The sequence below is a fragment of the Plectropomus leopardus genome, chromosome 6, assembly GCF_008729295.1.
Source record: "Plectropomus leopardus isolate mb chromosome 6, YSFRI_Pleo_2.0, whole genome shotgun sequence".
NCBI classification, from domain to species: domain Eukaryota; kingdom Metazoa; phylum Chordata; class Actinopteri; order Perciformes; family Serranidae; genus Plectropomus; species Plectropomus leopardus.
In genome coordinates, this window is record NC_056468.1 from 19,540,667 (window position 1) to 19,568,032 (window position 27,366).

The window sequence follows — 27,366 nt, forward strand, 5'->3', positions numbered from 1 at the left end:
CAGCCAGCGGGACAGCACGTATCTCAACATGAAATGCTATTTCAATGGGACTCTGCTGAACAGTGTGCTCCCTCCACTGTTGGTGACAGAGTTCATTTTGGGAGTCCTTGGGAATGGTTTGGCTCTCTGGATCTTCTGTTTCCACCTGAAGCCCTGGAAGAGCAGCACGGTGTTACTCTTCAATCTGGCGCTGGGCTGATTTTCTGCTCAACATGGCTTTGCCTTTTCGTGCCAGCTACTACATCTCTGGGATCGTGTGGAAGTTTGGAGGCGCTCTGTGCAACATCTGCCTCTTCATGTTGGCCATGAACCGCAGTGGAAGTACCATTTTCTTGATGGTTATAGCTGTGGACCGGTACATGCGTGTGGTGCATCCCCATCATCCCATCAACTCTCTGAGTATCTCCAAAGCCATGTGCGGAGCACTTGTACTCTGGGTGATCACCATCTCAATGACAGCTCATGTCTTCACTCTGAAACACAACACAACCTACTGCGAGAGCTTCTTGATTGACACTGAACCCTACCGCAATCTGAGCTGGCAAAAGTTTGAGTTTATCTTTTCCTTCTTTGTGCCTCTGTTTGTGATTCTCTACTGCACCTTCCAAATTATCGCACACCTGAGAAGGAGAAAGCTGGACCAGAATGCAAAGATTAAGAAAGCCTTGATCTTGATTGCAGTTGTGGCGGTGATCTTCATCATTTGCTTCCTTCCGAGCAACATCACGCAGCTGCTGATCTGGATCAAGACCAAACAAGCAGCTAACACCCTCCCTGAATCTGAAGTCTGCCCTGCTCTGGAAGACCTCACCAGCACCTTTTACATCACCATCAGCCTGACTTATCTCAACAGCATGTTGGACCTGTGGTTTACTACTTCTCCAGCCCGGCCTTCAAGAACATCTGCAGGGAAGCTCTTCATCTGTCCCAAGTGGACACTGTGGACAGTGTAGAGAAGAAAACCAGAGACACAGGCTCCCAGTCGCTCAGCCAGCTGTGATCACAAAATCCAGCAAAGAGTTAAGAGATGCAGCTAAAATTCAGATAAAAAGGTGAAATGTTTTTTGATGGTTATTATCTAACTTAAGCCGAAAATATGCTATTTTTACCTTTCTCACACAGTAGTTATTCAGTGTATATTGATTGCACTTTTAAATGAATAGTACCGCCTTTGCAAAACATGTATTATTTTAACATTGCACATTTTTACTTGGTTAATTCAGCAACAAAAACATTAATTTCTAATTTCTGTGTACTTGTGCAACTACATAAAGGAACTCTTTCATTAGATGTGAAAGTTGTCAGAAAAATAGCCCTCAAATGTGGTCACTTAATATCGATTCAAGAATTATGAAAAATTTGTACTCAGGCAGATTACTTTACCAAAGTGTAAGTAATACATTTTTTACATCCAAAAATAAAAAATAAAGTAATGTCAATGTTAAGAAATGCATCTACTTTAGGGGTGTCTGAAATCGTATTACACGATTCATTAAGGAACAAGTGTGGTAAATGTATTCTAATGTTTACAATTTCAGGTAATATTTAATATATAAATGTTTCGACCTCTCTGTTGTGTTGGGGGTAATATTAACCATGAAAGGAGTACAGCCTACAAAACATTTCCGTACTTTATTTGTGTGCATGCATCAAAAGCACAAACCTCAAACAAATTGGCAATAAATTAGCAATCTAGCTACTTTTTTCAAATTGACATTCAGGTTTGTTTGTTTTTTTATCTCAATGACATGAACTGATTTCATTTTAAGACTCTTAAAATGGTAGTGGTTTATTTTAAACTGCAAATTGTCATAAAATGTTCCTCGTCCTGTTTGTTTACCAGCTATAACAAAGTACACATAAGGGACTGTTGATTATTTATGAGAGAGGAGGGGGGGAATACTATATGGGGGAGCCACTTCAAAAACCTTTTAAAGCACCAGGGAGGAATTATGTTTTTTTATTTGGCTAAGGGAGGTCCAATCAACTTTGAATGGTCGTGTGAAAGGCATGTTTTCTTTAAAAATCTCCACGATCACACCATTAATCACAGCCAGAGACTGTGAAATATGGTTATTTATCGTGGAGGGAGGGTCATACATTTTACTCCACTCAGGAGGCTCAAAGAAAAATATTTTTAGCCCCGGGAAGGGTCAAATATATATTTAAACCCCCCCCTACCCCCAACTCTGATGAATAATGTATAGTTCCTAATAATAAACTAGCTGGTAAGCTATAAAATAAAAACAGATTAATAGTCTTGACTTTTGATCTACTGATTCTACAATAAGTTTATTTTTTTCAAATATTCTGCTACACAATCAATGAGGAAAAGAATTTATTCAAAGAGTACACAACAATGTAAAGATACTGTAGATGATAAGTGCAAATACTGCATCTCAGTCCAAGACAGACCAAGTAAGAATACATAAATACAGCTGCAGAAATAGTGTCAGTTTTACCCCGAAACTCCATTTTGCAGCTTGAGAAACTCCTGAAAAACAAATGAAGGAAGATTTACACATCTGTTATGTTTCTAAAACTGATCAGTAATCAAAGTAATAATGGGGAAATAGAAAAGGTACACAATCTGACAAATCAATAATGAACACATCTTAAATAAAAATAATTGAAATAATATTTCCCGACTGTATTGCAGACTTAACTGGCTTCAGGAGACCGTCTTACCTTCAGGCAGCTCGGTGAAGGTGAACCGTTTGTCAGAGTTCTCCCCCCTTTGATGGTCCCGGTGTTTCACGTACTCACGAGCGAGTGAGTCAGCGTCGTCTTGACTGAAGAGCATATTAGAAGAATCTGACGTGAAGGGACTCAAATCTTATTTTTCGAGAGTTCAAACATATATGGTGTTTTTTTTGTTTTGCCCTTTATCGGTCTAGCGTCCTTAGACACTGGGTGATGCCAATCAGCTATTAAACTCGACTTTAAGAGCTAAAAAAAGTTGTGATCAATAATCTGGTTAAATAATAAACCCTATATATACCCAAAACTGAATCCACTAAATTTGAGTTAAAACTCACAAAAATATAAACCATCAGCTAAACAGAAACTGTGAATTCAGGGGAATAGTCTGATATAGAACCGACAAAATTCAGTATACAGGGCAACTTGTACTTTTCAACCTGGACCCTATTTTCCCATATTTTGTTTCTAAGTGACTAATTGTAACAACAGTTTTTTAAAAAAAAATTGGTCCAATACTGGGCAAGAGCACTATAGCCGGCAACAGCGAAACAGGCTGAAATGTAACCACTCGGGGCATTTGTGCACCATCAAATTACCACTAGAGATCTACCTTTTTATTAAAGATTAGGATCCTTATTGTTTAACCAGAAACAGCCCTAAAATGATCATGGCCAAACCCACCAGACACCATTTAAATAAACATAATTTGCAAAAAATAAATAAATAAAATTAAAATAAACATAAAAAAGAAGGTGGTTACCAGTTCTGGTGATCAGGTAGTCCACCAAGTCTTTGACCTGGTTAGGTTGTCCACTGGACACAATGAGCTGCCTCAGATGCTTGAAGTGTTTCGTCTTCAACAGTTTCTGGTGTTGTCCGTTTTGGCTGACGAAAGTTAACACAGTCTCCCTGATCTGAGGAATCACAGGAAAAATGATGCAACGTCATGTCATAAAATAACACAATAAAACTGAATATAATGATTATTTATAATTATATAATAATAAATATAATCTCTACAAAAAAATGGCAATAAAAGCTGAAAATCTGAAAATATATTTCAATGTACTAGATGACACTTCTTCTAATTGTTATTTTTAAAACAAGTTCACAGCCATCTCATGTTTCCTGTATCACAGGATGAGGAAGGCTGATAACAAGAACTACCAATACTGACCTCATAAATCACATGGTAACAAACACTGTTGCAGGATCTTTCACAACTGCAGTGCACAACATATGTTGATTTTTATATTAGAAATTGAAAAAATGTCATTTTCTGAGAAAGATGTTTGTATGTGCTGAACTATCTGACATACTGAAAATTTAAAAAGCAGTTAACATGAAGCTGAAATGTCAAAGTAAATGGTACAAAAAGTCAAAAGTCAAAACTAACCTGTGAGGGAACTCCAGCTAACTCCCCGGTATTCATGAGCTCGTCCACCTGCTCAAGGACAGCGACTGGGTTACACACGGACAGAAACCCCTGGAAATAAAACAGTGATTAGAAGATCTGTATCTTTTTGGCCCAAATCATAAACACTTCCTTCTCACATGTTGTGTTGACTGGGATGCACTGACCTGGATCTGCTGAGCCTTTTTATTGGCACAGGGGATGAGCAGGAGAGTCCCCAGAGCAAAGGCTGGCAGATTGAACTGTGCGAAGCGATTTGCAATTCCTATCAGGTCCAGATTCAACAGGAAAGGGCACCTTAGGAAGAAAGATGAGTGGCAGGAAAGTTGGAATAAACGCGACACAATATTCAGGTCATCACTGCCTTTTTCATGAACTAGTAGCATTCAGTAAATCAAATCAGGGTGTAGGGAAAAAAAGTGATTTTTTGTGAGAGACTATTTTTGACTATAAAACTGTTGCAATTGGACATAAAGTCTGGGGATTTTTTTAGTTAGATTTCAGTTGTATTAAGGTTCCTGCAGCTTAAGGCAAGTAATATTTACAGCTTGCAAAGACGCTTTTAACGCTACTGGAACTAAAGTCGAAGACCAAATTTCTAATAACCACATTTCTGGCTAGTTTTCTTGGCGATTTTGTGTCGCTCACTCTGCATGTGAGATTCCACTGCTTGGATTCCCATCACAAGTTTAAGAAGAGAAATGTATTAAATTATTTACAAAAAACTAGATTTTATCAATTATTTTGAGATTTTACAATGCAATGTCAGAAAAAAAAAAGAATTGATAAAACCCAACCTCCCATGTGTCAACATTTTAAAGATATTGAAAAGATTAATTTAAGTCATTTTCCTACTAATTAAACCCTTATTTTTATATTAATGAATTCAATACCTTTGAAGACTTTTTATGGATCTGCAGGAACCCTGTGTATAGTCTGCAGTGTACCAGGATTGTTTTTATTGATTTTGAAAATAATAACAGTTAAATCTGTCAATGCATGTATTGCCTGTTCGTACTCTAGCGGTCCATGACTGTTCTTTACAGTCCTTGCGTGCATGAAAGTTGTCTGTAAATGGCTGAACATGAGTAAAGCGTACTTGAGGAGGAGAACAAAGGTCCTGTAGAGTGTTGCCTGTTGATCAGGACTCAGAGGAACAGAGGCTGTCACACAGAAAACAGATCAGACAGTCAGGAGCATTTAAGGGGCAGAGCATTGTATAATAAAGGTCAGTAAGCCCCAAGACATTTACATCTGTTATGTTGGATGGAAGTGAATTTACTGTTATAAACTTGGTACCTGAGACAAAAGGTGCCAGTATCATACTCCTCCAGGTCCTGGAGAAACTAGAAATCTGGGGCAAAAATTAAGTTAAATACATAGATTTTAAAAAATCATTACAGGTGATCAGCTTAGGTAAAGCATCCAAACCTATACTGTGGAATCATATACACTGTACCATGACAAATTTTGTCTATATTAATTGTTATGGATGTTTTAGTATGAAATTATGGTGTGATGAGTTTTTTGGTCTTTATGCACAGGTGCTTGAGTGTGAGTGTGTACACAGTCACTTCATGAATTGCACCTGTGACAATTATCTGGAGCTGCTCTGACTGCCTGACACCAGCTTTGGTATATCCATGAGCTGCCACTTGTTTTTACACGCCCTGATGAACATTGTTAGCTGAAATGCATAGACAATAAGCCCATTCATTAAAGGCTTTTTAACTATTACAGAACTGTGGACCGTGGTATTTTTTTTAGTTATGACTTGTGTGATCCTGGTGTGATCAACCTACTACCTGGGTGTTGGCTCTGGTGCAGTTTGCACTACAAATGTTTTTGTCCCAATTTACTTATCAAAATGTAACATGTTCTTAAGTAACAGAGGATATGACAACATTATTTTAATCTCTTAAAGCAAAAGCAATGACATTACCTCCCACAGAGCAGGCACACCCACCACTGCCTCGAGCACCCTCTGGAGGTGGCTTATCTGAGGGGAGACACATACACGCAGTTTTTATGTCTAAGCACAAAACATGTCACCAAGCTCTCTTTTTTTTGATATCACCTTCAACAGTGTTTTATATAAATAGAAATACTACACAAGTTGCATAAGTTACATCATAGCTTTCACTCTCACTGGAGCTACAATGCTTGCGTCTGCACCGGAAGGTACTCTTAAAAGTATAGTTGCAGCTCTCAACGTGGCCAGACTTGCAGTGATTTTCACCTCCTTTAATACTTTTTCCCTCCTTCTGGAGGAAGAAAGTGAAATGTGCCAAGGTGATGTCCACGTTGCCGTTCATGGCATACAGCATATTGTGTGAGAAGAGAGATGTAGCTCACTGAGCGATTTTACACAAAACTAAACGGTACTACAAGAAACCTAAAACAAACTGTGACTGACTTAAATTGCAAAGTTATCTTTTAAATTGACAAAGATCATAGGTGTAATTTAAATAAGATCAATAAATCAATTGTCTCTTGCCGAACATATTTTTTTCCAGAAATAAGGTTGTGTGGTAGACACTGGAAGAGACGGTGCCTCTGTAAAAACATTTTTCCGGTGCATGTCCTCTCACCAAATTGACGCCAAGCATCTTCTGAAGCAGACTGTTCCACAGCTGAGGGTCGTACACCTGATACTCCAAACACAGGTCTGCCACCAACCGCACCGCCTAAGAGGACAAAATCAGCCTCAGCTTTCCTGCGTGCAGCTTGAAACGCTTCAAACAGTGATGCTGAAGTGGAGACACTAGCTGGAATAGTTTTAATGTTTTCAGTTAGAACATACCTGTGGCTCGTGACTGTGGTTCTTCCACAGCCCTTTAACTAAGCCCTCTTTCGGACTATTGAGGAAAGACTGCACTGTGTAAGGGATGTTTAACGCTTCCAGTTGAGAGACAAAGATGTAGCACTTCAGGTAATATCTGCATGGCAATGAAAAACACATAAAAACATCAACACACCCAAACACACACCTTGATTTACTTGCACAAATTCAGGATCGTTAAATGGATTTCCTATTACTGTATTTTGGTCCTGGGGATCTGCAACTTTGCCTCCAGTGTGGCCGAATCAGCAAGGCGGACGAGACAAAGCAGCGCCCGAGTCCGATGACAGAAGGTCAGACGAGGCCCAGAAGTGCTGAGAGGCTACAGGAAGGAATCCAAAAACAGACATCAGTTGCTTTCTCTGGACGTGATGTCCAGTTTCGACTCCCTGCAATCTAATACTCACCCAGGTTTCGGCAGACAGGATAGGGTTGAGTAGACGGACAGCGTCTTCCGTGGGGCAAGACTGCAGCATGTACACCACCCTGAGAGCATCAAATAAACACAAGAAAGAGAAAAGCTGACACATTTTGGAGTTGCAAATCTTTGCCCAATCGTTACGGATGTCAAATAATGCACTAAATTAAAACTTTAATTCATAACAGACTGAAGTTTCCCTCTGTACACGTTGTACTGTACATAAGTATGTAAAGTATGTACTCTACAAATAGCGATACAAATTAATTTTCATGTAATTATTTGCAGCATTAGTTCTTTGATCTCAGAGTCCTGCAGTAGGTTGATAACCAGTGGGTGACCAACAAAAAAGGTGATTTGCGGGGTGAGAAAACAAACCCGCAGCAAAAACGCAGGTCAGATCGCTGGTGACAAATGAGAAATACATTTAATTAAATGAGAGGAATAATCGTTTTATTCAAAGTTTTAATCCTGATTGTTGACCTTGTGTGTCTGCTGTCTTCTGCACCACCTGGAATATGGGAGCCGCCTCAGTCAGGTGCGTTACTAACAGGCATGTTAACTATGGAGATGTGCTTATCAATATGATAATAAGGAAAAAATATGAATTTAAATTGTATATCTTGAATTACCTTCATTCTAAAACACCTAATCTCAGTTTGACATGTATTAAATGTCCCAAATGATCACTTTAAATGTGCTGCCTAAACAAATTATTTTAACAGCTTATGGTTATTATAGGATTCCTGGTTTTGGGTCAGGCCGCTGATCTTGTGTCAGCTGTAGGGTCGGGATGCAGAACAATAAGTCATTTGTGGGTTGCAGGGAGGGTACAATTTTGTGCGTCACAATTTGTGCTCAGGAGCATGTCTTGAAAATCAGACGTGCAGAAGTCTGATATATTGTAAGGAAATATAAAATAAGTAAGTAAATATTTGCATTGTGCTCAATGTATAATACAATATATCGAGTGAAAGAAAAAATAAAAATAAATCTGTACAAATAGGTGCATTATACTCAAAAAAGCACAATTTCTGTGCTTTTTAAAATTGAATTGTCGTCAATAAAAAACATAATTAAAGGTTCTTCAGAGGTAAAATACTGAAAAAAAAAATGTCTTTACCTCATTAAGTCTGGATCCTCCTCGATGTTGCTGACACATTCATGATTACTGATATCCTTAATCAAACAAAAAATGTTTTGTTACATTTTTACACAGCAGACTCACAGGACATGACTATAAATTGTGATAAGCTAGTTAAAACAAAGCTCAGAGAGACAAACCTTGGTGACAGCCGGGCCTGTTTTGCAGATCCATTTTTCCAACATCATGTTACGGATTTTCAGGAGATCCACATTGTTGATGGTGGCTATTTCCTTTACCACTGCATGTATATCTGCTCAGAGGCAAATAATCCCATTAGAAACAATCAACTTTATTACTTTTTCCCAGTTAAAGCATTTTAAACAATTTTAACATACATTATAAAGCAGGATATTGTGGTGGTAACAAGTAGAGAATAATGTAATATATTATTGTTGTAAAAATCAGACTATGTACTACACAATACACCACACTTTAAATCCAGTAGCCATTTTTAGCACATGAACGTGTCTTATAGAGGAACATTGCTTCACTTCAGCTACTACAGTAGACTGCTCTGTCAGAGCGCGCCCTCACCAGGATAAGTTTGACTTCCTGAGTCTCTGAAGCGCTGCTCCACAGAGCTGTGCTCATACAGGGCCACGATGAGCCTGGCTGGCAGCCCAGTAAGCTTCAGATGCTCTGGGCTGTTCAGCTGGCTGGTTATCAAGCTGTTCTCAGTAGCTGAGCGCTGGAACTGCAGCTTCAGCTTGGACAGAAAGGTCTCCCCTCTGACCCGTGCTGCCTCCTGTGCAGGATGAGAGGGGAGTATATTTTTAAAAAACTAACCAGATAAAGATGTGAGATTTGAAGTTTATACTGTATAATCTCTGCAACATCACAAACACTGACCTCAAGGTTTGGATCCTTCAGCCAGGCATCTCCAAGAGCCAAACAGAAGCGGAGAGACTGCGTCTTCTCATGGCCTGCAGAAAACAAGAAACAGTTTAGCACACGCATGCAAACATGAAGGCTGTGCAGCGGCAGTGTGTGATCTGCAAGTCAAACCTGGTGGCAGCTCCTGGGTGATCTTGTGGGCAGTGGCAGCGGCCCACTCCGGGCTCTGGATGCAGTGGATGTACTTCATCATGGTCTTGGCCACCTTAAAAGTCTCCTTATTGTAGCCGTGGCCCTGACCCTTTTTCCTCTGCTCCAATAGTAAAGGCTTGAGCTTCTTCTCAAACACGTGATTTGCTGCTGACATGTATAACTTGTCAAGGCTCACCTGTAAAGAGATAGGAAGGTTTCAATAACCTGAATAAAAGTCAAATTTTACAGATGAATCAATATCTTTTGTGACTGACAGAGACTATGCCTTTACACACTGAGTTTTTTTTTCACACAAAATGTGAATATTGTGTGTCAAAAAGGGATATTTTTCTGAGCTTTTGCACTGCAAATAAAGACATCAACCCAGCACTTTATGCAAAACAGATGCTACATAGTAACGTCACAGCAATAGCGGACATGTTGTCATTTGTGTTTCTCAGCACTGTGTTACATGACAAAGGACCTAAAAAATTATAGACAATTTACTGAACAACATAGAGGCTCCAGAGTCTAAAGCAAGACGGCAAACTTTGTCATTCCTTTTGACCCTGACAACGGCAGCGCATACCAGAACCACTACTTCCATTCTTGCATTTCACAAATTAAACCGCAGTGATATAAACTGCTTTATCAGAGGGAACAAATTCACGTGGAGCAAATTTATGCAAACCTTTCATTGAACAAACATTGGAGTTGTTGCAAATTTGCAATGCCACCAGTATGAATATGATGTGAATGTTATGTTTTGATGTGAAATATTGGCAGGCAAGTACTTTGCATTTTTGTACTGTTTATTCGTCATGTCCCCCATGTGTAAAGACCTTCAGGCTACTCTTTAGATTAGTGTGCTTTACCTTCATCAGCTTGCTAATCAGAAGAAGTGTAGGGAAGGTCTCCTCACTGAGCTCAGGAGCTAAAAACAGAAAAACAAGTTAGTTCCTCAGTCTTCCCATATCTCATTAACTCTTATAACTCTTATAATATCGAGAAATACAAATTAAATCTAAGAAAAACATAGATTTTTCCAACAGAGGCTTCACAAAGAGATGGGAAATACATATTAAAGTGTTTAAAGTTTTATCTATCTCAGCAAAATATCTGCAATTATGTTCCTTCTGTTTAGATTATACCTAATACCAACATGCAGCCAGTGAAGATCTAATACAATCAGAGAAATTTAAATCGGTCATCAGCACAGATGCATAAAAATAACCACAGAGGCTAACTCACAGATAATCTTCCAGTAATGTTTGGTCTGCATGAGCAGGTGGAAGGGCAGTCTGCTGTTGGACAGGGAGTTTGGCAGCAGGCCATTTTCCAGAAGATAAGTGTTCTCCACATCAGAGGGAGCAGAGATGCGCTTGTAGGACTTCAGGTGCTGAAGGAGGCCCATTGCCTGTGAATTAAAACACAATGGCTGCTAGTCTGCACAATACATTTTGAAGACAATTAACTATTGGATCTTAAAAGTGCCAGTGTGTGTGCATTTCTTACCTGACTAAGAGAAAAGGTTGTCACATTCTCATCTGCAGCCTGTATGATCTTCAGAACTACTTCGATCCTCTCATAGTTGTACGGGCTGAGCTGTAGGAGAAAAACATTTTACAAGACAGGTGAATAACCAAACTTAAGAGGTACATTATACGGGACTTTTCCTTAAAAACACAATGTACAGACAAAACAAAAGTGATCCCTCTCAATCTTCACTCATGATCCACTAGAAGTGTGTGACAGTGAATTATTCAGCAGAGACAACCAGCAACAGACAGCTGGCCCGTAGCAGGTTAAATGTTGAGATAGTAAACTTGTTTCATTAGTGTAGTTCAGACTTGTATCTTTTTACCTTGCAATGCTTAAACAAGTACTGCATGCAGGTAATTCTGGATAAAGTTAGTGGTTTAAAAACTGGAAGAAAATAATCTGTTGTCATTTAAAAACTACATTATAGAAACGTGGATATAGCTTTTTAATTTTTTACATTCACCATTAACTAAGCACTTGTGTTGTAGGTTTTCCTTGAATCATTTGCTTTCAGCCTAAGGCTAAAACTGAAATAACTTTATTCTATCAGAAGAGTTAAAAAAGTGTTGTAGCCTCATTTTAATAACAAACTGCTTTGAAGCTCTTCTAGTTTGTGCCCGTACACAAACCTTGAATATGGCAGCACAGAGACTGTCGGTGAGCTCGCTGGTGTTGTGTAACATTGGGATGATCTGCAGGACCCGCTCCAGTGCATCTGCATGACACAGAGGCTGCATCTCTTCCTGGCCTGTGCCCGAGTCACCTGCACCCTCCTCATCCTCTTGGAGCAGCAGTAAGGTGGTAATGTACTGGTTGATCACACTGTCACGGTCGAGACCAAAGGTGCTGCAGACGGAGGCAGAGGGTGAGCACGACAAAGAAAATAAAAACTTGCCTGTTAGACCGTCCTGCACATTTGTGGATGCAAAATTAAATTTCATATTACACTTTGAAATAGACTGAATAATTTAAAACTGTAAAGTGAGCAACTGACCTGCAGTACTGGAGGATAATGTCTGGGGTGATCCTCCTGTTTTTCACCAGATCAGGGATCAGATTGCGCTTCATCTCGGGCCGCTGACGGAACACTGGTTGGATGGATATCTGCGGCCGAGCAGGGGTAAGCATGGTAAACGTCAAGTCATGTTAAATACCAAGAGAGACAGCAACTTGTGAGGTGTAAAGTGAATATGAGGTGATTTTTATTCCACACACCTCCAGTTTGGCAAGCTTGATGCCCCATTCAGCATCAGTGATGACAGAGAGAAACTTCTCCTGTTCCTCTGCCTCGTTGTACAAGCTGCAGAGATTTGCCCCGATCCTGGCCACAGCCTGAAATAATCAAGAGGTGGTTGCTGATTAGATTTCATGTAGAAAACATCAATGGAGATGTGTATATACATGTATGTGTACTTGCAATGTCCTTTTTCTCAACAAACTGCTTGATGTTTTGTCCAGGTTGAGTCTGATTCTTTCTCTTTAATTATCTTTATCAAAACAAAACAGGTTTGACATTTAGGGCAGCAACTAACAATTATCTTCATTGTCAGTTACTAATTTCTTGATTTATCAATTGGTTGTTTGGTCTATAAAATGTCAGAAAATGACGGACAATGTCATTGAATGTTTCCCAAATCCCAAAATAAAGTCCTCAAATGTCTTGTTTTGTTCACAAACCCAAAGCTTTTAAGTTTCTGATCATAGATGAGTAAATAAACCAGAAAATATTCACATGTAAGAAGCTGGAATCAGAGAATTTTGATTGTTCAATTATCACATTAGTTGTTTATTAATTTAAGTGGTAACAACTAATCGATTCATCGTTGCAGCTCTATTGACAATAAATTATAGAACAGTGATCATAATGCATACCAGGATTTTGTCGTAGTTCTGCCAGGTGTTGTCAATAACCTTCCACAGTATTTTGGTGACTTCTGCTTTGGAGAGGAGCGTACAGAGCCCAATGGCCAAATCACAATCGACCACCCTCCAGTTGAACACCTGAAGCGCATGGAAAAATAGAGGTACAGTTATTGAAAATCAACTGAAAAGCAGTAAATCTGCTACTGCCCTTTCACGACATCAGTGTCAGCAGACTCACCTTGTTCAAGAGAGCCACAGCGACAGTGTTCAGAGAGGAAGTAGTTGTCTTTCGAAGATTGTTCAACAATAAATTGTACTTCTGAAGCTCTTGGGGATCATACAGCTGAAAAAGAGTAAACACTCAATTAACATTACAAATATTTTTGTCTGGTCTTAGTGGCAAGTATCTAAAGCCATAATAATAGTACAATTGTTCCAGAAAAACACATCGCTCTGTTGGATATCTTGCAGCCTTACCTGCACACTGAGCTTAATGTCCATAATGTTAGAGGTGACGTGCTGCAGGCAGCTGCTGTACGAGTTGACCAGCACTCTGAGGGCCAGCTGCAGCTGACTGCACTCCTGTAACATCTGCAACATGTTGGCCAGGGGATTCAGGAGGGGCTGCAGGTAGTTTGAACCTGCATGTGGGCCAGACAAGACACACGGTTAACTTTTAATATTACAAATTCAAGAAGAAGAAACAGTGAACTATAAACTTCAGGACAGACCGTTTTCAAATGAGCAGTGTGACAGACAGGAGCAGTCCAGCGGGTAAAGTTTGGTATCTGCAAGATTGGAAATATATTGGCACAACAGCTCATGAAGCCACTTAGCTATAAACTACTGAACATGATGAGATACCATATAGACACTAAATAGATGATTAATTACTAATTTGAGCATCTTACCCAGAGAAATAGGCAGCAAGCAGTTGGTAATTTCATACTGGACTGGAAGCACAGACACTGGGTCCAGAACGATGCAATCTTCATTAAAAACATCCTGAAAACTCCACTGAGAATGTGCATCTTTTTCTGTCTCCAAGGTCAAATCCTGTTGCATTATACAGTTCAAATACAAAAATAATTTTATATATTATGCTTTTGGTTAATTTCACTTTTTAGAGTCAATCAGTTATTAATCAATTTTAACATTCAGGGGCTTGCTCATTTCTGGGAATTTTGAAAAATGTTAAATATTCATATTAAATGGGAAGTCTTTGACTGTTATTGCAAAAACTCCAAACTCAAAATTATGTTAGATTATGGATAGCAATGTATCTAAATCCTCTAAGAAATTTCACCTGGTAGATAATTGTAAAAACAGAAGGCTGATTTAAATGTCTGCAGAAAAATATATCCTATAACATATCGAGCACAAACCAGACCAAAATAAACTGACAACAGAGTCATTCTATGGGGAAAGATGAGATGCTGACCTTGGCTACAAAGCCATAGTTGTCTGATAACTGACACTGATGATAGACGTCCATGGCTATCCGTGTGCACTTGCAGAGCTCCAGACAGTCCAGGAGGAGATCTAAACAGTGAATGAAGTATTAATTTTAGTGATTTTGCTTACGGTGATCTGTAGCAGATAGGCCAAGCCATCTTAGAGCTCAAATATCACACAAAGAAAAAATAATTGTCTTATGTGAACTAATTAGCCAAGTCCTCTGTCAGATTTTCAAAAAACAGTGTTTTCAAAGTCTGTTGTCCTGAAGGCAGTCAGTATCTACAGCAAGACCAAACCACTGCAAATATATCAGAAAGATTTATTTTCTTTTTTCTACAGCTGTGCCACTTACTATCATCTTGTTTCTAATACTTTAACGGGTAGGAGGTTATCACAGTTAACTCAAAATAAACTAAAAAGTAAAACAAGGTGTGAAAAAACATTTCAGTTTACTTTTTTTTAAAATCAGGGTATATTTTAGTTTACGTCTTTATCTATTTGGTCAAATTTGTCAACAGAAAGAGCATGAGCATTGGAGCATATGTTTATTAGGATTGGGATGTCTACGTACATGACTGTGAGTCAACCGCCTTCACTAAGTGAAGTGTATTGTAATACCTTATCTGAACTTTTTAAATCTTGCCCCTGACAAATACTCCCAATATTATAAAAAAGAAAACTAGAAACTAATAAAAAGTACATTAAAAGTAAATGGGGTTTTTTTTAACTAAATTGAGGAAACCCACTCAGGAAAGTACCTGAAACTGAACTAAATTGAAAACAAAAAATAAACATGAAATAAAAAGAAAATACAAAAATAGAATAACTCTGTTGTGAAAACTAGAAATGCATTCTTAGTGTCATCTTAAACCAAAGGTGTTTTTGACTTCAAGATATGTAGCAACAAATAAGGATAAATGGTGCCTCTTGTAACAGCTGAGTTATACCTCGAGCACTGATTCATGTAACAGTTATTTATAAAAACATAAAAACTTGTTGAACATCATCAATGTTTTTCGTGTTCTCTACCTGAGTGGCACACAGTGATAGCCTGGCAGGCCACATCATGGATGACTGCAGGCAAGTCCATGTCATCAGGAAGCACCATGGGCACGTCCGCCTCCAGCATCTGGCATAACGTCTTGGCGGCGGTGAACAAAACCTTCCCTGTGCTGGTGTTATAGTGGTGTTCATACAACTCACTGAAGACATGGAAAAAGAACAAAAAAAACATAAATGCTTCTCAGTACAACTCACTGGACAGGGCTGAATTCATAAATATTTCTCAATATTTTCAATATGAACTCAAAAAAACAGCAAGCCCGATCAGTTTTCCACCCCTGGATTCATCCACACATGCAGACCTGAGGATCTTGAGGGCCTTGTCCACTTTGCCCACTCTCAGAGCTCGCAGGGCCAGGTCAGACCAGAGCTCCTGTTCAGTGCGCTGCAGCTGCCTTCCAAGACGACGTAAGCCAGCCTCTGTGGAGATGGTCTTGGTCTTACCATCAGGATCGTTTGCCACAACTGGAGTTGTTGTACCCTTCCCCTTAGATGAATGGCGGCCACGTGTGTTTTCATAGGCAGTGATGTGATGCTCCTGGATCTGTTTTCTGATGTTTGGATCCTCATAGTTGGAGGGAGTGAAGAAAACATCAAAGTCCTCCTGAAGAAACAGACCAAAGGCATCCAGGTAAAAAAATCAATTTAAGAAGGATAATACTAAAAGACGCCCCTTAAATGAAACTCACCTGCAGGTGGGCGATTGCCTTGAACATGATGAGGTTATTTTGACACTCCATGCTTTTAAGAGAATCGTCTGCAGAGAACATGAAATCTGGTGTCACTATTCGACTTTCAGGTGAACATTTACAAAAACAGAAACCTTTGTCTGTAAGCCATGTTTAAATATGCCTGCTATTTCTGTATAATTTCAGGTGATCAGAATATGAAAAGTGGCAGTGACAAACACTTTCCTGAAGCATCCAACGCATCAGGGGTCAGAGCCTTTAGTCTGACTGAAGTTGGGCTAACACACAGAGATACATGCCGCTGCGGTTTTCTACTCAGAAGTTATTGTCAATAAACCATTATGACTGCAATTCAGTCTATAGCGTCAACTGTATAAATAATATAAGTTTATAGCAACTAGCTGAAAGAGGGCATATCGCCAGCTCCTGTAGCAGAGTCAGACAAACTTATGTCAATAAATGAATTCTCCCCCAGTGCTTGTTTACTAAGACAAGGACAGCCGTCCAATTAAATGGCCTAACCAAGCTATAACCTTAGCTCAACTAAACTGTGCATGTAAACGTACTGACTTACTTACTCAACAACACCTCAGCAGGAAGGACGTTTGCTGACAGAGGAACTCTATACTCACTTTGCCACCCGCCTTTCATGTTTCAGAAATGTGCAATTTAAGTACTTACGTTTTTGGATTATATGCAGGTATTTCAGAGCCTCCACGACCACCTGAGCGATGACCATCTGGTGTTTCTTGTGCTATTGAAGACAGAGAATGCTGAGATATACAAAATGACAGAATGACTACATGCTTGGCATGATGCTGATTCAGATCTTGAAGTGGTGACCGATTAAAGTTTCATGTACGATGTACAATTTTAAGGCATATTTGTGCTGTTTATAAAGGGTATGATATTAATTATGGCCCGATGGCCCGAGGCCATAAAAATTTACTCTGTGGCCACCAAGTATCACCTGTAGGTGTCCCTGTTTTATCAGGTTTCTCTTGAGAATGAGACTGTGGCGCTCAAGTCAAATTAAAATATTTTTTGCAAGCATTCACCAAACACTCTACAAATATCCTGATTTTTTGTGATTTCAAGTTCAACATTCTGCAAAAACAACCAACCAACAACCAACAGCTAGCTAACAATATGTCAGGGCTACTAAAGTACGGGTTTATTAAGCCAACTCAAACTGCTGATGCGATCCTTACAGAAAAACCAGATTAACAAAAGGGGGCTATAAAAAAACTCAGATTTATTAAGTGGAAGCAGGAGTTTAAGTGACGAGATTCTGACACCTGTAAAGTTTTTGTGAAGTTTTTGTTGCAAACACGACTGACTCAGGCATAATGCTATAAATCAGGGAGGGAGAGTGTATGAGACAGAGTGATGGTGAGTTTCAAAACAGAGAAGACTGCAGACAACAAGAGTGTGAGAGGATATATGCACCATATGTTTACAAAGGACTTCGGTTTTCAATGTAAATAAATCATATTTTCAGTCCGTTAATGTCTTTTCATTTATTGAAGTGTCACTGTTAAGGAAGGTTGAGTTAAAATGCCTTTTCCGTATTGTTTTCACATTAGTTCATACATAGGCCACCAAAAATGTACTTAAGGCACCAAATTTAAGGGCTTGCTGGCACATAGGCCAAATTAATATCTATCCCTGTTTACAGCTATGTATGATCATCTAATTATGCAATCACACAGGTGCAGAGGGAAAAGCTCCTGGTTTGGGAATATCATGGAGTATCAGATCAAATACGTGTCAGCGGCAGCAGAGATGCAATGTTGAAATTACATCTAGCGCTCAGCAAAAATTTTCTAATTCTTAAAACAATCTTAAAATGCAACATTAATTCAGTGAATTGTATCCAGAAAATTAAGCTGTTAAACTATAAGCACATAAAATGCAAAGGCCTTTTATTTTCAGGCACGGTTCTCCTCACCTCGTCAGATATGTGGGCTTTGTCCTCCAGCTGCAGCCGAGCCCAGGATGTGAGCCGCTCGATCACACACTCTGCCTCTGCAGAGGACAGCTTCCTCAGGACTGTCATGCATTCTTCAGTCTGAAAGCAGAATAAAAAATACCTCTAATCAATTTCTCATGGAAACATAAAAATAAACAATTTATTTGGGGATTTCATATTTTTGTGTGAATGAGCGTACCTTCCCCTGGCCAATCAGCTGGATGAGATACAAGTAGTTTATCTGCGAGGTTGGAAGTTTGTACGCCTCAGCTAATTTAAGGGAGTCTTCTAAGGACATTGGTAAGTCTTGCTTCAGGATGTATCTAATCAGGGTCTGTGGAAGATATACATTAAGTAAGCTCATAGGCAGTTACACAGGAAGTCAGATATTATTAGAATAATGCATAATTAATCAAATCAAAATTACCATAATTTGAGTGCTGTTCGAGAGGTTGAAGTTGCGGATCCCATAGCCCCTGAGAAGTTTCCTGATCTCCATCAAACGGTAACTCTCCTTTAAAAGCTCTTGCCTGAGGAATATATATTAGTTAAGAAGTTATATATATATAAACAGCTGATATTACCATTATTGTATGAACTTGTATGGAAAAAATAGGGTAGGGACAATGTATACATACTTTGGTCCATCCATCTCCAGGTATTGCTGAACCAGTTTTTCTACTACGTTACTCCAGGGCACTACTGCTTTCTCCATGATCTCCAGCACAGCATCCACCATCAGCTGGAAGGAAATACAATAGAGTGAGTTTTTTATTCAATAGGACAGTTCAACAGGTAAAGGGGGAGAGAGAGTGGATGAAATGCAGCAAAGGACTGAGGCTGGAATTGAACCCGCCGCCGTTGCGACAAGAACGTAGCCTCTGTACTTGGGGCGTCTGCTCTACCAAGTGAGCACCCCATAAAGTGAGATTTTACAAATCCTCATTCAAACTTTGATTTCCTAACAGATTCTTGTTATTTTGCTGCTGTTCTGGCTGTTTGTTGGTTGTTTTTTTTAATAATAAAATTATTTTTGGGGTTTTGCCTTTATTAAACAGTACATCTATAGTATAAAAAGAGAGAGGGGATGACATGAAGCAAAACGGTGCAGGTTGGAATTGAACCCATGGCCGCTGCAGCAAGGACATAGCCTTGTGCATGGCATGCCCACTCTACCAAATGAGCTTCTGGGTGCCCATTACAGATTTTTTTTAACTCAAATATTTGTGCACAATAACATGACATTAACATGTCCTGGATTGTGTATAACTGAAACTTACGTCAGTATCAGTCATGCAGCCGAGCACAGCCACTGCTTTGGCTTCCCACTCTGTGAAAAGTGTCGTGGTCTGAGAACTGCAGCGCTCCAGCAGATCCTGGTGCAGGTAACAGGAGGAGCATTTATAATCAGGCTTTTTGTAAAGTCAAATGTCTGCTTGCAGTGGGCTTGGATGTGGTGGAGTTTTACCTTGATGTACTGCAGAAGAAGCTCATCAAAAGGAATCTCGTGCTCTTCAGCATAGGGGAGGATACTGCTCTCCACCGTGGCAGCAATCAACTCCGGAGCCGACACTTTGTCCAGCATGAAGAATGCCACGCTCCGTACACTTCCCTTTCAAATTCACAAACATGATTTGGAAGCAATTTTACATACGTTTTTGCAAGTTAACAGAATATTTGCTGTTTGAAACTCAAATGTAATCATAATATGTCACTAAAAAACAAACCTTCTCAAAGACTGAAAGTGAAAGTCTGCAGTTGTATTTCCGTTGGAGGTCCAGGAGCTGACGGAGGTGGGACACCAGGGACTTGAGGTTCTCCACCTCTTTTACACCATAATTATCATCCTTCAAATAAATCAATAAGTTAAGACAGAAATAATCACAGATCACATAATGTCATGATTACTAAATTTGCATCATGATTGTTAAGGCTCTCATTTACAGTGAAAAGACAAAAAAAAGTGACTTACGGATTTTATCCATGTCCATAGCGAAGGCAGTCCAAGCACGGCCAAGTCCAACCCGTTCTGAGGCCATGCACCCTGGAACAACATGTTATTTATCATCAATGATTCATCTGCTAAATCTGATACTTACTACTCAATGTTTTATACAACTTACAACGTGTAATTAAAAAAAATAGAGATGCACAATAAAGAGCAAGTGATGGGCACTTTTATATATTTTTGTGATTTTAGCTTGCAATTGAGGTCAAGATGACATATTTTTACCTTTTCTGTTAACTCCAGATTCCTTGCCCTCTGTTCCAGCCATCTTGCCAGGATTTTCTATGGGTACATAAAGGAAAACTTGATGCTCAAAATGTAGCACTGTATGTTGAAGTTGGTAGTGTTTTACACAGCGAATGTATCCTACCTGTCCCGTTGGAAGCACTCTCCTCACAAAAGGAACAAAAACTGTCCTAAACCATGGACAGAGGTCTTGGGACGGCAGGTCCTCTGGGATGGCACTGAGTACAGCTTCAAGATTTCTCTCATCAAACTCTACTGCAATCTGTCCCTGTAACAAAAGCCAGTAATACACAACATCACTACTGATACTGTGATAATTCTCACAGTTTTGTTTCATCAGGTGCATGAAGCAGTTCTTTACCTCATATCTGAGCCAGAGGAGTTGTGCACCCCTCATGTCTCCCTCTCTCAGGTGCGTCAGAATGTCTCCTAAGTTGTCAGTGCTGTTCAGAAACTCGATCCAGGCGATACCACTATGGATAACAGAATAACATAACATAACATAAGTGTACATAATGAACAACCCACGTTATGGGAAAAAATACTGTGCAATAAAGGAGCCAGCTATTGCTGTGTCTCAATTCACGTCCTTCCGTATTTACACTTACCATTTTTGAGTGCATAAGTATGTTCACACTCACAAGTATGGCAAAATACACAACACTATGAGTACCGGTATGGTGTGCTCATTGAGGTCAAAGAGTTTATGTGGAATTCTGGACATTTCTCACCTTCAATGGTCAATCTTAGCTACACAGTGAAGGAGGGGGACCACCAAAAGTATGAAAAATGGTGTCCAAGGAAGCTGCAGTGATCACAGATGCTCCAGTGAACAAGCAAACAAGCCGGTAAATATTCTGGTGGCTGAAAATTAAGGTCCAATGTTGGCTGTAATGTTCAATTTGAGACAATCTGACCCCATCATAATGCACTCTCTGGGCATTAAGTACATAATGTCACAGTGTACTGCATGGAAGTGTACTAACGGAAGAATTCAAATTGAGAAACTGCATAAGAATTCCTATTTACTTGAAGTTTTCGGGTCCGTGCAGGCTGCAGAACGTTGCCAGTCTGGCCAGGGCCTCTTGGATCTGTAATGAGGAGTATCGCGTGGCTGCATGGTTTAGCATCTTCTCTGCAGTCTCGAAGGTCGGCCACGGAGCCTTGAGGCAATATTCCACCACATACTGCTCATCCTGGGCAACACAAAGAAATAACTTTTACTTCACAAGAGTTTTAATTTGACATGACCAACTCAAGAAGTCATCAACATTATGAAACTGCACATTGAAATTAGAAAAGAAAAACTGACTGTGATCTTTTTCAGGTTGGTCCTAGCCTCCTCCACAAGCTCAGACCACACGTCGTGTCCATAGCCACCCACGGATGCAGAGGCCAACTGCTCCAGCACAAAGTCGAGCTTCACCTTGTAAACAAGCTGGACAAAAAAGGATTGTTAAATGTGTAGAGTCCCAATTAAGGTGGTAAATTACCACCAGCTGCACCAAAGTAACAATACTAAAGCCATAAATCATCCTCTCGTATAATCACTGCATTTTATTCCCATGTCCACTGAGGCCAAAGGACAAAAACAAGAATTTAGCCCAGAGCAGTCATCTGAATTTTACTTTTCACTTACTTCTAAATCCAGCTCAAATGTGATGGCAAACTTTTCAGCCTCCTCAAACATGTGTTTGTGAAGAAGTCTGCTAAGTCTGGGAACAGAGAACAGTCAAGTACATCATACTATATTGACTTCATGTTGACTGCAGCTACACACTGCGATCAATATAGAAACGTATTTAATCAAAACGAGGTACCTGTTCTCAGGCAGCGCCTCCGTGAAGCATCTGACAACAACAGAGGAGATAGGCTCTCCTCGACTACTTGATGAAGAACAAGAAAAAAAAAACACTCAATATATTAAAATATTCACCATGTAGCTCAAATACTGACAGAGGATCATATTAATCATACAGAACATATCCTACCTTTCTGGGTTCTCAAAAATCCCCTCCACTAAATAAATCGTATCCTGAAACCAGAGGATAAAATAATTCACTTAAATGTGCAGGTACAAACTGCTCTAAATAAAGCTATTTACACAGTTACCACACACATGCGGAAATTATCAGCTTATGCATACAATGTTGATTATTTACCATGTTTATTTTTGTCTGGACGAGACAGGAGACTGAGGACACATCCAGAGAGTAGCAGACAGTCATGGAGGGCAGACATCGTATCTGCAGCGAGTTGATCTGACAAAAAACGGAAGTAAAAATTGAATTAAAGAACAAACCAAAACACACTGAGCTCAGAGCAGGACTTGAGATAGTCATCTACAGTTTCTCCAGAGGGAGTTGTGCTGCTACCTGACTGTTGTCCCGCTTTGTGAGTGTAATCATCTTCATGCTGCTCTTGTCTTGGCTGAAACACACACAGATCCATTGAAATGTGCAACACTGTTTACTGAGGCACATTTCTTTGTATATTCACAGCTGCAGTATGTAATAAAACATCAATACGTACGCCGCCATGGAGGCAGAGCCACATTCTGTGGTGAGCTCAAAGTCATGAATGGCAAGATCCTGCCAACAGTGAATCATGACGAGGAAGTGCACGTCCCACAGACTCAGGGTGTCCTGAGAAAAAAAAAACAAAGCAATCCAAATGTATACCTCAAATACTTTTGATCAAACTTCATGCAATGGTTTATCAAAGAGCTACAGGTGATACGACTGAACTCACCTCAGTGTCAAGAATATACAAGAGATTTTCCACCACGACCATCTTCCTCACACCTTTGACGACACATAAGAATAATGTTACAATCCTCACACAAGAGGCATTTTAACTTTCATAGTGTCTTTCCATTTCTTATCTTTTATCCCTGACTATATCTTTTGGATGCCGAAACTGAAAATATTGTTACCATTTTCATTCATTGATTAGCCAAATGTTTAAAACATAATTAGCCCACCCAAACTTTGTGTATAATCCGATATTTTACAGCTCTTTGTCTGTTGAATAAATTTGCACGTTAGTTTGTGATGTTGATGGGTTAGTTGAACTTTTCACTCCACAGTCAACCAACTTAATTTGCTTCGCCATTTTCTCTAAAACAGAAGCTGGTGTGCACTCTAGTAAACCTATCAACACACATGCAGCGTTCTGGTTCTGGTTCTGACTGTAACAGCAATATTTAAACATCATTCATGTAACAAATATCAAAAAACATTTATTTTGGGGTGCATGTCTTGCTGTTTTCTGACCCTATTTTTGCAGCCGATGGCAGCCAAAGGCCAAGAATAACAATTCAAGATGATTGCAAATGGCAACCTGGCCCTCACTCATCACAAAAAAATTAAATGTTAAATATTTAGATGAAAATAAATACTCACCATCTTCCAAAAGGCACGTTAACAATGTTTAACTGTACTGTACACAGAGGCAAGACCTTACCTGGAATTAAGCTGTTGTTGACAGAGTGAACAAGGCACATCTTGGCCTGGTGAGGGTCCATCGTCCAGTGAGTCACAACATTTTCTTTATCCCCCTGTGAAGATAATAATGTTATGACAAATTACATCGTTACACATTCTTTTACTGCTAGGAGTGCCATTCCTAGAAAGATTTTATTTACACAAATATTTTAAAGCTTAATTTTTCTTAAAATCATATTTCATTTTCCTACATGAGCATAAAAATGAGTAATGCTATAAAGGAACTGAAATAAAATAAACAATAAATATTTCAAGTATCATCATCCATTTTTAGGGAGCTCATTTTATTTTTGTCCTTTTAATGTACTTTCATGTACCAATGTATCATAACGTAAGTGGAAAATATATTAGTAAAACTCCTCTCACAGACACTGACCCCGATCATTAGGTGGATTTCAGGTCCCAGAGTGAACATCACTGCTGTGCTGCAGCCCTCGTCATGATGATCACTGGTGGAGCAGAAGTCTATCTTGATGAGCGACTGGAGCTGAGTTGGGGAAAAGTGTGATTAAAGTTCTACAGTAAAAAAAAAGTCTGCTATTGCATGGAAATATGATTGCCATAACATACCTCTTTCAAAGCTCCCACATCCATTTTTTCAATGGCTGTTTTTACAAAAGAAGAATAAATGATTATTTGGTCAACACAATGTCTCCAACAAAACTTAAAGTCTGCTGCACATGATGTTTTCATACCTGTCTCGATCTTTGCCAGTGCAAGGTTTGTAATGTGGAAAAACCCGTCCTTTATGAGAAGGAACACATGGTACATCCCTGTCAACCCAAAAAAAGAAAGGGGAGAAACCCTTGTTAACACACCATTCAAGGAAGATTAAATAAAAACATTAGATTAGTTAGAAATTCCTTTAGGTTTCCACCTTCATTTCTCATAAAAAGTCTTATATTCATAATAAAAATTTCACCTGACGATGTCTTGTCCTCTTCTATGATGAGATAACGGTATGTTTTCTTCTCTCCACTGGATGGTTTCTCTACCAAAGCCTACAAACCCCGAAAATGACACAAAAATGTTAAAGTACCTGATGAGCAACTCACAAACTATTTTAAGCAAAATAAAAACAACACTAAATTTTCAGGATTATTTGTCTGGTGCCATCATCTGTAAAGAGTTGAATGTGAAATCTGAAAGGGACATTGTAAAAATTCAAAGGTCAGAGATGGAGCGATCATATACAATATAATCCTACAGTAGCAGACCTGATATTAAACAACACTCATACCCTGGTGAAAAGGGTTCTCTTGTGCGGAACGTAGATCAAATGAAGGTTTCCATTTCTTTCACAGACCACCAAAAACTGTCCTTCCAGGCATACATCAATGGCATCCACATCAGTTTCTGCAAAATAAGTTGAGGTATTAAGGTACCGTTGTGAAAAGGTCAAACTGCATTAATGAGTGAAATTGGTATGAGTATTAAGTACGAACCTTTATAGTATCTTCCAACAGATATGCAGCGGAGCATGCAAACTAACATCTGACCGATTATAAACCACGTGAAGATGAAAGGAGCAACATACCGAAGTTAAGAAGCAGCAGGATGGTCTGATAGCTCTGGTCAAACAGGATAACTGTCTTATCAGCAACAACAATGCTCCAGTTTGAGCCGCTGGAGGAGGAGAGACGGGGATCTGCCTGCACCTGCAAGAATCAGCATTTCCATCCTATCTCTGATCAATGCTGTCACTTATAGGGTGAAAGAGTGCAGTACATTAAAAGAAGAAAGGGGCATTACACAGGGAGTTGACAGGTACCAGACACTTAAATTTCATACTTTTTAAGACTATTGTGAGATGACTTTGACCCAAATTTAAAACAGATCTTTTGACACATAATGTTTTTCTTATTTAAGTATTGAAGGTTAAGCATAAAGGTAAGTAGTATGTATGTGGTGCCTGTGCAGACAGGTAGGATTTATGTAGCAATATGGTTATTAGAGTTAGTACGTAATCTTCATTTTGACGACAGATAAATCAGATTTGCAGTGTTCTCACACTTTTTCATGGATAAAAATGTTAAAAGTCTTCCATGACTTTTCAAGGACCCATACTTTTTTTCTAACCCAACTTGCCTTGTGTTTTGCAAACATATCAGATTCAATCCTAATCAAAAAGACATGTACGTGATGGTAAAAAAAATGTTTTGGTCATATTGACGCATATTAGAGCAATGTTGTGTAGACAGCTTTAGAAAATACATTTGGTGGTTTGTTACATTACATGGAAGGATAACCCTGGAAAATTAGTATAACAATTTCATTACACACAAAATTCCATTTCATTTTCCAAAACTTTCAATGGTTTTTACTACTTCCATGACTTTTCCAAGCCTGGAAAACGTAATAGTGAAACTTCATGACTTTTCCAGGTTTTCCATGTGTGTGAATGCCTTGGATTTGCAAGATTCATAACATCCAAAATGCAAAAAAGAGCTTGACTCGTTTTAACAGAGAGGAATTAAAAGATGGCCAAATGAAATTAGGTAATGTGTTTGTGGAAATTAAGATTCTACAAAATCGTATTTAAGACTATTTAATTAATTTTAAGGCCTAACATTTATATAATTGACTAGAGGACTTTTTCAGGACCCTGATATTCTTTAACAGGGCCCAAAATTATTCGCTACGCCCCTGTGTGGGAGTGTGTAGTGAATAAATAGAGCAACAGGTATACAGTAAAAACATACTGAACAGTACTGTGCACTGTAAATGTTGATATTTATTACCTCATTGGCGGTGGAGATTTTGACCAATGTATCCACCTGATACAAGCCGCTACCATTTTCCTCCGTTGACACACTGCCGAGACGGACAGTGTTTGTATCCTCGTTGGTCAGAAGTTCAACGTCGCTCCACATCGCCATTTCGTGGAGCTGAGTTACATAAAACAAGTTTTATGTTTAATTTGGATCTAAAAATGACGCCGTGTGAGCTGTTTACATGTAATCCAATAAAGTAGCCAGGCTAGCTAACGTTAATAACAACTTCAGTTGCACGTTAACTAACCAACGTTGTAAAAACGCTGATGGAATTCAGTCGAGTTACAACACCGACACATTTCAAAATAACCTAACGTAATTGATATGTATACGTAATGTGACTAAAATGAGTTGATATTAACTCACCACTCCACTGAAATATTCAGACAGCTACAAAACACAGAAACGACATAACTCAACAGCTTCGCAATTTGGCGGGTCTGTGTGGGATATGTTGGGTAATTCTCCCCTGAGTATCGTCTAACAGATACAACCGCCATCCCAAGCTATGTATTAATTATGCCTTCTTTCTCGGGATTGGCAGGAGTGAACCCAAAGCACAGTCTATGTTTTGATACCATCCATTTCAAGTCTCAACATAACCATTTAATTGACGAATCTTGTTTGGGCTGTCAAAAGCTTAAGAGTGAGTGCTGCCTGGCAGGCTACAAAGAGGGTAAAAACATTAAGATTATC

General features: G+C 39.2%; 1 protein-coding gene and 1 pseudogene across 1 annotated transcript; one reads left to right on the forward strand and one right to left on the reverse strand.

Annotated features, from left to right (window-relative positions):
• Window positions 1–16: 16 nt before the first annotated feature.
• Window positions 17–2,732, forward strand: LOC121944827 (annotated as a pseudogene).
• On the reverse strand, window positions 2,459–27,085 carry kntc1 (kinetochore associated 1). Its single transcript, XM_042487817.1, is given in 64 exon segments — window positions 2,459–2,494; window positions 2,689–2,733; window positions 2,735–2,792; window positions 3,464–3,473; window positions 3,476–3,617; window positions 4,100–4,189; window positions 4,285–4,414; window positions 5,217–5,280; window positions 5,417–5,471; window positions 6,060–6,116; window positions 6,709–6,804; window positions 6,921–7,056; window positions 7,157–7,281; window positions 7,367–7,445; window positions 8,501–8,556; window positions 8,662–8,774; window positions 9,059–9,269; window positions 9,374–9,447; window positions 9,530–9,746; window positions 10,426–10,484; window positions 10,802–10,967; window positions 11,066–11,155; window positions 11,722–11,938; window positions 12,087–12,196; window positions 12,308–12,424; window positions 12,965–13,093; window positions 13,194–13,298; window positions 13,433–13,596; window positions 13,687–13,743; window positions 13,867–14,011; window positions 14,397–14,497; window positions 15,443–15,615; window positions 15,778–16,079; window positions 16,165–16,232; window positions 16,846–16,918; window positions 18,116–18,235; window positions 18,336–18,470; window positions 18,564–18,666; window positions 18,775–18,878; window positions 19,417–19,512; window positions 19,605–19,748; window positions 19,864–19,983; window positions 20,109–20,180; window positions 20,370–20,426; window positions 20,515–20,658; window positions 20,752–20,863; window positions 21,420–21,586; window positions 21,703–21,828; window positions 22,030–22,105; window positions 22,211–22,276; window positions 22,382–22,425; window positions 22,553–22,651; window positions 22,766–22,820; window positions 22,923–23,035; window positions 23,142–23,194; window positions 23,856–23,949; window positions 24,273–24,383; window positions 24,467–24,501; window positions 24,592–24,669; window positions 24,819–24,897; window positions 25,137–25,252; window positions 25,434–25,554; window positions 26,638–26,784; window positions 27,037–27,085. Coding segments are annotated over 63 exon segments (6,648 nt in total). The 5' UTR covers window positions 26,776–26,784; window positions 27,037–27,085.
• Window positions 27,086–27,366: the final 281 nt, after the last annotated feature.